This window comes from Physella acuta, unplaced genomic scaffold, assembly GCF_028476545.2.
Source record: "Physella acuta isolate Inbredline_101_S28 unplaced genomic scaffold, ASM2847654v3 ptg000220l, whole genome shotgun sequence".
Classification (NCBI taxonomy): Eukaryota; Metazoa; Mollusca; class Gastropoda; family Physidae; genus Physella; species Physella acuta.
The window spans coordinates 583,639-598,147 of NW_026731739.1; the positions used below are offsets into that span (position 1 = coordinate 583,639).

Here is a 14,509-nt window from a genome sequence, read left to right on the forward strand (position 1 = left end):
AAATACAACTTTAAGTTATTATTTGCTATTGTAAAAATTATATACAGCTTACGTTCAAAACAAAATAGTTTGGTAGTTTATTTAGCATTATCAAGATGAAAAACAAATACATTAGTAGCCGTTGTAGATTGCAATACTTAATGTTAGTAGACTTACAGTCTTAGTTGTAAATTAAACATCTAGTCTTTTCATATTTTTCACCCTCTCCTATATGATTCATATATAACAATTTTAGGCTGGAATCTATAACATTTATAACCTTTTATTTTTCTAAAACAAAAGAAATCGTTACATAATCACACAATATAGACATTTTACAATTATAACTTGAGAAAGTCAAGCTTAAAGCACTTAACATTTTCTAAAGGGGGGGGGGGGGGGGGGGAAGGACTATGTCGTAAAGTAGACTCATGGACTTAGAAACAATTTCAATAAAATGTGATTACGCTTGCAAACTGGAATTGAAGGAATTAGTACAAACTTTTGAGACGAAGGAGGCAAGTCAAATTTGATATTGTTGTCTACTTACAACGTGTATGCAATTGATAATAAATTAATATGTCAATTTTAATTAATTGTTTTCTTATACATCTGTTTTAGTAATTAATTTGTGTGAAAGGGGGCGTTTTAATAAGTTTTGCCTAGGGCGCTAAATAACCTGGCGCCGGCACTGATTACTAGCATCAGCTTACCTGACCCTAATCCTTTTTGCTAACAGATACCAGACCAAAACAAACTTACCATTAGTTACCATACCGATATCTATATTGGTCACTCGCTTCGGATATCGATTCTCTATTTACCTAAGTCCAAGTAAACGTAAATATTTAAGTGACCAGGACTTGGCCGTAACCTAAATTAAACTCCTTGGAATTGTAAAAATTACTTACAATGAAAATGAAATTCTCAACAAAAAATAAATAAATAAATCGAGCATTGAAAATGAAATTCTCAACAAAAAATAAATAAATAAATAGAGCATTGAATTGATTTTTAATTAACAACTATAAAATTAAATCAGAGCCACTTATAAAAATCTAGGTTATTTAAATGCTATGAATGTTTTGTAATGTGGAAGACATTTTTTAAAAATAATTTAAACTTTAAGGCAAACAAACAACAAAATTATTTATTTTCATATTTTTATTTTCATATTTAGCTGCAAACATGTACTTGATGTCAGTGGCGTAGCGAGGTCGGGTGTCACCCGGTGCGGCACTTAATGGTGTCACCCCCCAGAGGCGTAGCGACCCTTCTCGGGGACAAATTTTCGATTTGCACCCCCTCCCCCTCAAACTTTCGATTTGCCCCCTCCCTCAAGTTTTCGATTTGCACCCCCCCCCCCCTCAAGTTTTTCTCTATATATTTTGCTATTTTTTGCCCTGGTGTCACCCACCTGAATGGTGTCACCCGGTGCGGTCCGCACCCCCCGCCCCCCCCCCCCCTCTCTACGCCCCTGCTTGATGTTTAAAATAAAAGTATTATGCCAAATCTTGCAAGGTTATTTTAAAACTATTTACAAAAATCTACCTCTTGTTTTTCCTTTGCCTTGTACAAATACATATTTGAAAACAGAATAGTAATCTAATTATGCAATAAATTTAGGAATAAAATTGAACACTTTCCCAAAATAGCATATCTGGAATGTTCGCATATGGACCCTGATTAAAACTTCGCAATTTTAAAACATTACATTTAAAAATCATTATATAAAGAAAACAAAATTTTTTGATTTTACTAAGTAATTATAAAGCGTCCGCTTCTGGAATAAAATAGTAGCTTAATTTTTTTTTCTAAAATAGGTTTAAAGTTTAAAAATATAAACGCAATCCATTTTTGTTTGTTTCATAAAGAACACAAACACATCATAACACAACGTAAACAAGTAGACACACTGTTGGATTGTTGACATGTTATGAAGGGCGACCTAGAGGTTAAATCCAGAACAAAACAGATGACATTTTACTTTATAGCGAGACAGTTACGGCTGTGATTACACAACGCACTGATGAATACATAATACTGGCTACTGATGACAGTGTTTACATGGTCCAGTTGGTCTATTGGTCGGTAGCGAACAAATGTAAGGCCTCTAACTAATGGAGATGTCACTGCGATAGAATGTGAACGCGGTCGCTACACAAACCATTTAGTTGGTTATAACAGTTTTAAAACATTAACATTTAAAAACGCACTACATCCACAAAGAAAACTTGAACACAACGCCCGAATCTTGAGATTTATGACACAAAACTTTTCCTCAACGACTTATCGTTGCCAAACGTGTACACCCACCCTCTCCTAGTTAATTAAGGAGAGAATACTTATGTCAATACGATTCCTACTACGCTCAAAAGTCAGCTAAAATTATATCGTAAATAAATCTTGGTCTATATTTAGCACCACCGACACCTGACCTTCAGTTACCTTGACCTTGGCGATTCAGCTAAATAACAGGTATGACATGTTTGTGGCTTGTAAGACCTCACCGAAAGGTGTTCGGCTGATAAGGTGTGCAGTGACGTAATTCTCCTGACGTAGTTATCCCACGGAAGACCCAGTTTGTGTTGGTGGAGCAATGGTTAATGGCATACGGGGTTGAACGAGTCAATGCTTAATCAAGACCCCGTGTTTGCCGTAGAGGGGTAACAGTTATAGTCTACTTTTTTTGTAAGATCTCAGACTTAAAACTATTTATTTGAAACTGAAAGGGTTAACATGACGTAGGTTTTTATAGCACTATTTAGTGTTCACATGCCGTGCAAGGGTTAACTGTCCATACTGATTTGTATGAGTCATCGAGTATAGTAGCCCCACCGTCTGTTGACCCTCCAGGGGCTGTTATCCGAATCTGTTTAATGAGAATTAACTCGGACTGAAAACTTTTATTTGGCAGTGAAAGAGTAAACATACAGGTTTTTAAAGTGCTGTTTGGTGCTCAAACATCGCAGGGGTTCACTGTTACGCGGCTCCGGTGATGTAAGAGTTAACTGGTACTGGAATGTACCCTCATGTGCCGGTTGAGATTGCCGGACTGGGAGAAGCGCAGCAGACACAACTTGCACTGGTACGGCTTCTCCCCGCTGTGGATCCGGAGGTGCTTGGTCAGCGTGGAGCTGTCGGAGAACGCTTTCTTGCACATCCGGCAGCGGTACGGCCTTTCGCCTGAGTGCGTGCGCATGTGCGTGGTCACGGAAGAACTTTGAGAAAAACGGCGTTCACATACTGGACAGCGGAAAGGTTTTTCTCCCGAGTGAGTTCTTAGATGCGCGGTTAAGTTGGCCGCCTGGGAGAAGGATTTACTACACGTGCTGCACTTATACGGTTTTTCACCTGAGTGAGTTCTCAGGTGGGTCTTGAGCGTGCTGGGTCTAGCGTAAGTTTTTCCACAGATCCGGCAGAGGTTTGTTTTAACGAGGCTTCCGTCTAGACCTGGAGCTGAAGGAACGGAGCGGTCTGCGCTGAATCTGCTCCGCTTGAGGACATGCTCATGGTGGTGGTGATGGTGGTGGTTCATCTGGCAGAACTTGCTCTCCTTGAAGTTTTCCGGCACGGGTTTGTAGTAGACGCTTGCCCGTGGGTCGGGCGGAACAGATCTGTAGTCGGGGTTGAAGTGGGAGAACGCGTGGGACTGACCAGTGTAACCGTTGCAGTGGGTTTGTAAACTTGATGTCGCTGAGGTGTGGTACTGGGAGAGTGCGGCGGTGTTCTGCGGTGGGAGAGTAGGGCTGGGTGGTGGTATAGACCAGTTCTGGGAGACCCCACCCCCGGGGTTGTTCCCGCAGTTGTACTGCCCCGGGCCTGGTGGGCCGAGGTTAAGATTAGCCGGCATCCCGACGTTCATGCTCATGGAAACGTTGACGCTCATAGACGGGAAGTGAACGTTGGCTGTCTGCATGGGATGTTGCAGTGTTGGGCTGGGACACTGGTCGTACTGGGGGTACTGGTGGTGTGGTGGCGGGCCCAAAGGTTGGGCTCCGTACGAGTTCTGCATGGAAGCTGGGTTGTGGTTCATTGAATAGGACAAGCTCTGGGACGACGGGTGGGCGTGGGGGTAGTGCCCGTGGGAGTAGGGCCCGGGCGAGGGCAGGCTGTAGTTGGACATGTGCTGGCCCGAGTAATGAGGCGTGCCAAAGTGGGACATGGATTGGGGCGGGGGTGGGGGCGATAGGGGAGATAACGGGCCCCGAAGGTCTGGGTGGACAACTGCGTGCTTCAGTGACAACAAGGCGTCGGCAATGTCGTGGGGTCCTTTAGGTGGAGGGTATTCTCTGGGGATAGAGTAGAAACATCAGTTTAAAATCAAAACTAAACGGAAATAACACAAGTAATCAAATCCATTTAAAACATAAAAAGTGTAAATACATTTTTTTAATTTATGCAAGAAGAAGAAAAGAATATATTTTTAAACAATAAAAAGAATATTAAATAGAATTTTAAAGCATAAGAAAATTTAATTGGATTATAAAACCAAAATATAAAAAAAAACATATTTTTAAAACAAATGTTTGTATACAGTATCTACATCTGGAGCTGAATCGCCACGCCAAACAGAGAGCAGTGTCAGGTAAAATAAACATGGATTAATTAGCGCTTTAAAATACGGTTGATGTAGTCAATGTAATTTTTTTTTTAAATAATTAAATTTTTAATGAGTCTCGCCAAAATTAAATTGCTTTATAACTCGCGTTTCTCGCGTCAAACTTTATTTTTTTTAGTCGTGTTTCCCATTTTATAAATTTTATAAATTTAATAAGCTTAAGTCTACATGTAGATATCATGGAAACTAATTATAAATGTAGTGCTCTTAAAAATCTCCTGTAATATTATTTTTTCGTATTTAAAAATGGAACCGTCCAGTTTAATGTGAGAATAAGAATCTACCAAACATAACAAAACGCCAAACCCAAACCTAAACTTTACCCTAGTTAACACAGTAGCACTACTTCTATAAACAAAAACCAACACGGGTCTTTTCTTCAGCCTCGGGACCAGCGGGAAAAAAACAACAAACATCGGGAATATATTGATAAACATAAGAGCATAACAAACTACACGTCTGTGCTAAAAATGGCGATTATACTGAATAGCATTCATGGATGTAGTTTAGCAACGATAGTTTGCATCTAGCGAGCTGCCTAGTAATTGATCACCGGTAATATCACAATACTATAAAGTATACTCCGTGTATATAAACAGTGGTTAGACCTCAGCATGTTCTAGTCTTCATTTTAAAAAAAAAACATATACCTGGGCTATATAAACCTTGTACTTAAACTTGAGTACATAAACACACGAAATGATATAGTTAAAATACATTCAACGTATAATTCAAATTTTTGGTTATTCTCACGAAAACTATTCGCTAAAACGTTAATTGATCTATTAACTTGCGATCCTGTAAACTTGTTAATATTCACAACACAATTTTTATGTTGCCATATTTGTGATGATATCTCTTCCTTTTAAATTAGAAATAGACCCACTCTTATTTTATCTCTTCTGTCTGCTCATGTTCAGAGGTCGAAGTCGTAGGAAGGCGTGAAATTTTGATCAAATCAGTTCATTGATTTTAAAAGACAAGATTGGACACACCGACGACACACTGAAGCCCTCTAAGGAGAAATTAGGCGGCTGAAGCCGGTCAAATCTTCCCGGGTAGTTTTTTGGGAGATTAGTGTCTGGCTCTGGTGGGTGATGGTTTAACGAGAGTGGGAGAACACATCGGGGTGTTGGGAAAACGTGTGGGACACACCACCTTACAACATGTGCGACACACCGCTTGAATGTTGAAATATGTGCGACACACCGCCTGAATGTTGAAACATCCTCGAGACACCGCCTTACCATATGTGCGACACACAGCCTGAATCAGTTACTTCCAGGCATCTCTCTACCGCCCACCCACCGCCCCCCTCCCCGAACGAAATCGAATTTATATAGAACATATATACTTAACTTAAATTTCTTACATAAAGTAATAAATAATATTAAACCACAAAATACAGATGAAAAGAATGGGGTGATTTAGTGACGAAATGGCCATGAGGGTCGGGTTTCACGTACAATAGACAGTGCAATTTTGTAGTTTTATGAAATAACAATATATAACAAAATTCCTGAATTTTTTTTACAGTGGATATTCCCACAAATGCTTGATATTTTGTTTTCTATCTTTCCAAAACGCACGTTTTCATGTCTGCCATATGGCAGATAGCCAATTCCAGAGTAAACTTTTTTAAAAAGTCATATACTTAGGTCAAAGATTAGTGAAGTATTTGTATGGGGGAGGGGGGGGGGGGCTTATTTGTGCCAAGTTATTTAAGGAAGGAGGGGGGCGCTTGCTGTGACAAAGTGTGGCAGTGGTTATGAACATCCACAGAATTTTTTTTGCGGGCAACAACGCATTTTCGCTCGTTAATATCAAAAACGAAATATCACAATGATGTATTAAAGAAATCTTTTCTAAATGATTCGTAAAATAATCTTTTTTTTTTTAATTGAAAAACAATGTTTCTTAAATTAAATTTAACATTACCACAGCTTTTCAATGGAAACCAAAAAAGCTAAACCAGTCGAAATTTTAACACCGTTTTTTACAAATATAAATTGTGAAAACTTAGTTGAGTGTTTTAAGTAGGACGATAAAATGTTCTTTTGGTGACGGCAAATTGACCGGCTGCCAAAAATAGGGTTTTAGTGATATTAAATAATTTTGAATCAATAATAACTATTTAAAATTATTTGTATTAAAATTACAATTGTATTCTGAGTTTTTAATAACTGTACACAGTACACAGCCGTTTTGTGTTTGGTTGTTGTTAGGTTTTACACACACACACACACACACAAAAACAAAAAAAAAAAAAAAAAAAAAAAAAAAACGGAGAAGTAGGCCTATACCTTATACCACTTTATAAAAAAAAAATTAAGTCTGTTTAGATACGTTGTTTTTGTTAAATGTTTTCAATTTTATGTCGGAGTTCAATAAGATAATATGTAAATAATTTGTAACAATTTTGTTATTTGTTAGTTACGTAAGAAAGAACTTAAATGTAAGCGCAATGGTTTATCCTTTTTCCCGTGTATTTTATATCCATTTATTGTTAGAAATTAAATAGACGGACCACAAATTCAGTCTTAATAAATAAAAAAATAGTAAAAACATCAGCTGTGTAAAGTTAATTTCTGTTGCAAGATCCTCTCTTTGGTCTTTCGATTGTAGATCTATAACTAATGAAATAAATCTTTATATTTACAATACCACCAATAATTTTTAAAAAACTAGTTGGTTCTGTATTTTCAATAACTTCTCTGTAAATGATTATCTTTTAAACGGATTTAATATGTAAATATTTTAAAGCGCCTTTTGAATTTGAGATTTCGTGAATGAGTTGAGTTTCAAGTTTTAATCCGGAAAAAAACAAATTAAAACAATTCCTACTGTATCAAAAAATGTCAAAATGAAGGTATTTTAAAATTGTTTTGGCAATTTTAATGTGTATTCCTAAATTCTCCTTTGGTAAAAGTCTTAAAAATGTCATAAAGCTCATTTACGGTTCCCGTATAATGTATGCTAATCTAACACATAACCATGTGTTTAATTTTATGTCTATTTATATTCTTACAATCAATGACAGCCTGTTGAAATACACGTTGCGATAGGTACAAGTAACAAGGCGAACATAACGCAGGCCTACTTTCAAACAAAATTCTCTTCAAGATCGGCTCAAATTACTTTGGTTTTCAATACTAATTGGTGTTAGTTCCTTATTTTATTTATAGTAATCGTTCACGTTTGTTTATAGTTAGTTTTTTTTTTACTATAGTTCGTTAGTTTTCTTTCCCTCCGCTATCCCACCCATACACCAACCTATACACGCCATCTTTTTTTTTAGTATTATTTTTTATATCTTCGTTTATTTTTTCCGCTTCCATTTTTTAAACATTCGCCGCGGTATTGCAAGTTAACTAGACGAGCACCTGGCATATGCTAAGAGAAATCTGTTGAAGATTGGTTCAAATAGATCCGTCTGTCAGAACTGAGCGCTGTATGCGCGTGTTTGTCTAGCAACTCGACCACAATGTAGCGGGAGGAGAAGGGGCTGTTAGCGAGAGCAGGTCGACGCAAGCCTGCTGGGCTAGTTGAACTAATAACACATTGACCAGTGCCCACGCGTGTAGGTCAGACGACTTACGGGGAGCAGACGCGAACAGACAGGGGTCAGTTGCAATAACAAGCTGTGCCGGCCAATGTGTATCCACCTCTCCTGCCGGGGTTTGATAGACACGGCTATATTAAACACCGAACAAAACAGTTGATTTTGGTTTTTGAGCTAAATTTTGGCAGCTGTTGTAGTGGTCGTTAAAATACGAAGGATGGAAATAATTAACTACTCTGTTTATTTTCTAAATCTGCGGCGCTATATTTAAAACAATAACAATTTTGTTAACGTCAGTTGTTTTTTTAAATATCTATGCAGACGATAATTTACAAGAAAAAAATATTGCGATCAACTGAATTAAAAAAAAAACAACAACTAAAACCGTTTAATAAACTTTATTTGTAGAATCGGAATTTGCGGTTCTACTAGAATAAAGAATTCAAGGAAGAGTTTTGTTAGTGAATATTGTTTGATTATTTAGCAGTCGGCGAAATATAATTTTACGCCTTCCCACCCATCTTATCAAATGTAAAAAAAAAATCGAAATGATTATATAGGTGTTTTTAGCCTGAACTTCACACACAACCTTATTGGCCTAAATTTCAAAACAATAATCAAATTAAGATATGAAACAACTTTTGATGATAGGACAAGCATAGGACAGGCGGGACACTACATAACGCTGTGATATACCAGATACTATACTGTGATATAGTAGATTTGTTTTTATATAGACTGTAAATTCCTGTCAAACTTTTTACTACAACTAGCCATTAGGGAAAATATTTTCGGACAGTAGAACGCACGACTGCTAGCCCGAAAGTCTCGAGTTCAGGTCTCAAATGAGTTGGACCTACCTGAATCCATTCTCCTCGGAATAGTATCTAACTCACGTTAGGGACTATACTGATTATCAGGTCCGATAAAGTAGCTTTTCATTTTTTTAAAACCTATTCCTAGTCCACACGGAGACGTGCCCGCAAGTTTGGAACCTACTGCTCTAGAGTTTATGATAGGTGTCTAATTTCTCTTCACACGTTACCTAGATTACATGTTACACACACGTAAACAAATGCGTTTATATTTAGAACGGACGGTGTATTGTAAACGGCTATCACACATTACCGGACCCACACATTCCGTCCAACCTTAACACTTCAGCTCTAGGTCCTGTACCGTTATTCACACAATCTGGATCAATGTATTCACACATCAATCACACATCACACATCTCCCCACACATTCCGTACAATCATAACACCTCAGCTCTGGGTCCAGTACCGTTATCCACACAATCTGGATCAATGTATTCACACATCAATCACACATCATATGATGATCTCCCCACACATTCCGTACAACCTTAACACCTCAGCTCTAGGTCCTGTACCGTTATCCACACAATCTGGATCAATGTATTCACACATCAATCACACATCACAAGATGATCTCCCCACACATTCCGTCCAACCTTACCACCTCATCTCTAGGTCCTTCACCGTTATCCACACAATCTCACACATGACTGACTTACTGTACTCAAACATCTGTCCAATTCTCCATTCACTGTACCTACACATCACATCCTATACATACTGGATCAACGTAGTATTCATACATCAATCACACATCATATGATGGGCCATCTCCCCACACTTAATCACAACAAACATGCTGGATCACCACCCACACATTAATCACCTCATTACCTCACTTATTTGGGGTAACCTCCCCCTCTCCCTCACATATGATCACCATGCATGCAGTGCCCCCCCCCCCCCCCGACACTAAACACCTGACTATTGCTTAAGTCACCTACCTGTCACCATGCATGCAGTGCCCCCCCCCCCCCCCGACACTAAACACCTGACTATTGCTTAAGTCACCTACCTGTCACCATGCATGCAGTGCCCCCCCCCCCCCCCCCCGACACTAAACACCTGACTATTGCTTAAGTCACCTACCTGTCACCAATGTGGCCGTACTTGTAAGGTGGGCAGGAGGGCAGAGAGAAGAAATTCGGCAGCTGCTCCAGTTCCAGTGGTCCTAACCCCAGTGACGTCATGTTGGATTCGCCGTGGTCACGTGGGGTGAGATCGAACAAAATATTGGGTGGGGGTGAGTTCTCCTCTAAACCTGTCCTCCACACGTCGATGTTGGAGCTAGATGTGTAGGGCGAGTCCATTTCTAGCCTGTGAGGGGTGGGAGGGTTAGTGGGTGTGGTCAAGTTGGATCATTAACGCGCTTATACTAATAACGACGTATTTTAGCTGACCACTAGAGACAGCCTATTTTAAACGCGAATGCCTTGAGTTCGATGTCCTACTCGAGTGCCTAGAGCCCCACTCAGTCTACCCAACTTTGATCAGTACCTAATACAATTTGGGACAAATAGTATAACATTCTGCAATTACTTTCATATATTCAGAGGCGTAGCGACCCTTCCCGGCGCCCGGGGACAAACTTTTCGATTTGCACCCCCCTCAAGATGTCGATATGCACCCCCCTCAAACTTTCGATTTGCACCCCCCCCCCCTCAAGATTTCGATTTGCACCCCCCCCTCAACAAACTTTCGATTTGCACCCCCCTCAACCTTTCAATTTATTTTTCCAACCCATTTTGGCGCCCCCTAAGGTCGGCGCCCGGGGACATATGTCCCCCCCCCCCGCCCCCGCCCCCCCCCCCCTCGCTACGCTACTGCATATATCATAATCATAAGCCGAATTAGAAGTTTGCTGCCAATTCCAAATGATTACGTTTATTAAATGTTATCGTGTATTGTGTCGATTTTTCTTCCGAGTATTATTATTTTACTAGCGTATCTGTCATGCGTTACTGCGATCTCAGAAGAAATACCAATATGAAAAAAAGCCCCTTATCGAATGCTCAAACTGATTCAGTGCCTTAGTTAATTTAAATAAAACTAATAACGATTGTGTATTATTTATTTGGCCGACAAAAGTATCATTTGACTGTCCGCTTCATTATTGTCTTCATATTCTCGATTTTGAAGATCTTTTTTTTTATTTTTTTTTCCGCCTCAGACATGTAATTTACAGCGTCAGTTGTGTGTTCGCTTTAGTATTACAGTTTTCATCATCGGCTTGTGAGGACTGATACAGATTTACAATAGTAATATTTCTTGAAGATCTGTTTGAATAGAACGCCAGGTTTATTTTAATGAGATCTATGTCCTGTGGTGTTAAAAACTAAAGCATTAATTTTACGTTTGATTAATGAAATGGGTGTTTTTACTTTAAAATATGTCTTTACTTTAATTACTGTCTTTAAATAGAATTATGTTTAAACATTCAATATAACCAACAAATGTTTCTAAACAAAAATATTTATCTTTAAGTTCTACATAAATTATATTGTTGAAGACACAGTTTCTTAGCATCGGAAAATGTGAAAGAAAAACTCACTACAGAGAGAGAAGTGTATACATGGGCTTTTTATTGTGATAATATTTATGGATGAAACCAATGAAAATTGCTTTATAATTACTTGTAAATTTCTACAAAGTATTTATGAGCAATAGCCATAAAAGCGGTCTGCAAATGTTCTAAATTAAATATAAAGAACGGCCGACTCTATAGTAAGTGATTGTTTAAGCTGTTTCCGCTTCACTTTCTCTCTATTGTTTCCAGATTGACCAAACGCTTTCAAAACGACATGTGCAGTCCCTATTTGCGCTACCATAATGATTTCAGGAGCATGTATAAAATTGCTACTCACTGTTTTAAAACTGTTTTAACTTAAAAGCGAATTATTCTTCTGTTGTGACCGCCGCATAAAAATAAATAAATTGCGTAAAGGATCTAAAGAAAATGGTATCATTGGGAAACCGTTACATTTATCCAGCGATACCATACTTCAACCAGTGAAAGCAGCTAATAGAATAATGATGAAAAAGTAAAGAAAAGAATACATTTTTGAAAAAAAAAAGCTTAATTATTTAAAGTTTTTCATTCCTCTTACACCAAAAAAACCCGTTTTCTAACCTTTGTTTAAGGACATTTTTCTTAATAAATTTTTTTTTTTTAATTCTCTATAATCAAACATTAAGGTTGTTGAATAATAAAAGATTACAGTTGTTCTATAATAAAACATTGCAGTTGTTCTATAATAAACGCTTTTCTCACCTTCCAAAACTTGCAAGTGCAAGACATCACGAATAGAAATACGAAAAAAAAATTAAGAATAAAAAGCGTTAAGTCACATTAAATCCGCTGCTGAAAGACGTGTATTATTTAATTTAATTAAAATCAAATTATTGTATAAAAATTAAATGTTAATTTATTAATTAGAAGAGCTCATTTTAAACATTGGTAAAAACTGAATTGCCTATTTGTACTTAATTTTTTTTTAAAATATTGAATATGTTCTTATTATATTTTAAAATAAAAAGCCGTACTTGTTGAAATACTGATTGTAAAACCACTATCAAAATAAAAACATAAAAGGGACGACGAGGTCGAACAGTAGCGGTTCGACTACTAACTCTATAGTCTCCAGTTAGGATAACCAGTTCGAGTCTTTGGGGCGTCCCTGAGTCCACCTAGCTTTGACGAATGCCTTACTCACGTTACGGATAGTAAAAGCGGCTGGGCCAAATCATCCCTTTAGATGCCAAGGTAACTAAAACAGGTAAATTTACTTCACCTGCCCGCTGAATCATAATCTTCGAAATGGTATTTTACGTTTTAAAAATAAAAATTAAGCTTCAAAATGATAGTAGAATATAGGTAAACAACATTTTAGTAAATATGGATTTGATTAGAAAATACAGACGCATTTTTATAAATTTTCATAATATTCGGCATTTATCTAATTGCTTTTAAATATCCGTCTTATCTTAAGAAACTAGTTTTTTCTACATGGTGATTATTTATTGTTTGTTTTTGTAAAGTTGAACATGTTAGAACCAGTTATAAAAAGGAGAAACCTCTTCAAAGTTACATAAAAACTTTTCTTCTTAAATGTAGGCCTATATGAACATCTTAAAACATTACATTAATTTTTAAAAAAAATATCTTTTAACTTTGCCTTTATAAACACAGTAAACACATTAGAATTAGTTTCTATATTAGCCTACAAACACAATGTCTAGAAGGTGATATTTTGATTAGAATAGATATTATTCAGAAAGATTTTAGTTGTGTCTATAACATTACTGCTATTCTTAACACCAATTAAAATGTCATACAGGTTATTAGGTTAGTAATATATGAGTAAGTAAATTGCAGTTTGTTAACTTGAAGACTAAATGTTAAGTTTTTCATCAATTTAAATTTGTTTGATTAGGTCTATATCTTTTTTTCTTTATTACCTCAGACATGTTTGATTATATTTTTACTAAGATTTGAAAAACAAGGGACTGATTATTATTAATATTTGAAAACACGCAGTATAAAATATTAGTTATTGGTTTCTGAAAATAGCATTGTTTTTGTAACAGGTTTACATGGATTAAAGATTATTTAATTTAATAATTTCTTCAACTTACCTGGAGTTTGTGGATTATCCTGTGATTAGAACAAGACGAAAATATAATTCTGCTGGTAATTGTCATGGTGGTGCCTAGCCTGTGGTCTTTAAATATCAGTCACTTTAAGAGTGGTGTTGATTCGATGGAAATCGGAGTCGCTTCCCTTCAAATTTGTCACCCTCCATCCCGGACACAGGTTCAAACGCTCTCTCCGTGCAACTACGGCTTCGACATCACTCACAACTTTGCCCGATACAAATAAAGAATTTTTTATTCCACTTTTTTTTTCTTGTATTTCCACCTTTTTTTTTTATAAAGAAACCGCTGTATTTTCTTCTATTTCGTTGCCTTGGTAACGCAAAGCGGAAGTCGGAAGGGGAGAACACTCTGTCAACTGTAGCGAGAAACTGTTCATTACTTTTCGATATTGGCGTGAGGACGAGAGAGAGAGGGGGGGAACACCCGGAGAACGACGTTCAAGGAAAATAGAAGAAGTGTCGGGTAGTTATTAAAATGGTAAAAGAAAAACAAGAAGTAGAAACCAATCGCGGAACGATGATTGGGTAAAGATAGGGAAGCCGGCAAACTCCCAGCGGAATCCGCGTCCAAGACGATGCACGTCTATTTGAGTTCCGTAGCGCGGAAGCCCTAGAAGCGAGCGTCGCTGGGGCATCGGAGGCACGTGCCGTTCAGTAGACGCCCTTCAAGTTCCGCGAATCCTGGCTTCTCTCGATCAAGTCGGGGGAGGAGGTAGGGACGGCAAGGGGGTGGAGCGAGAAGCTGGCCTGTGGAAAAACAGCGTAGCGACGGGGGGCAGTACGGGGGGTGTCATGAGGTCCTGTCTGGATCGAT

The 14,509-nt window shown here is 37.8% G+C and overlaps 1 protein-coding gene across 1 annotated transcript; it reads right to left on the bottom strand.

Annotated features, from left to right (window-relative positions):
• Positions 1-2,986: 2,986 nt before the first annotated feature.
• LOC131937737 (protein glass-like) lies at positions 2,987-10,350 on the bottom strand. The gene is made up of 2 exons (XM_059295353.1): positions 10,130-10,350; positions 2,987-4,271 (listed from the first exon to the last, which is right to left on the bottom strand). The coding sequence occupies exons 1-2, from the start codon at positions 10,348-10,350 to the stop codon at positions 2,987-2,989; spliced, it is 1,506 nt and encodes a 501-aa protein (XP_059151336.1).
• Between the last annotated feature and the right edge of the window lie 4,159 nt (positions 10,351-14,509).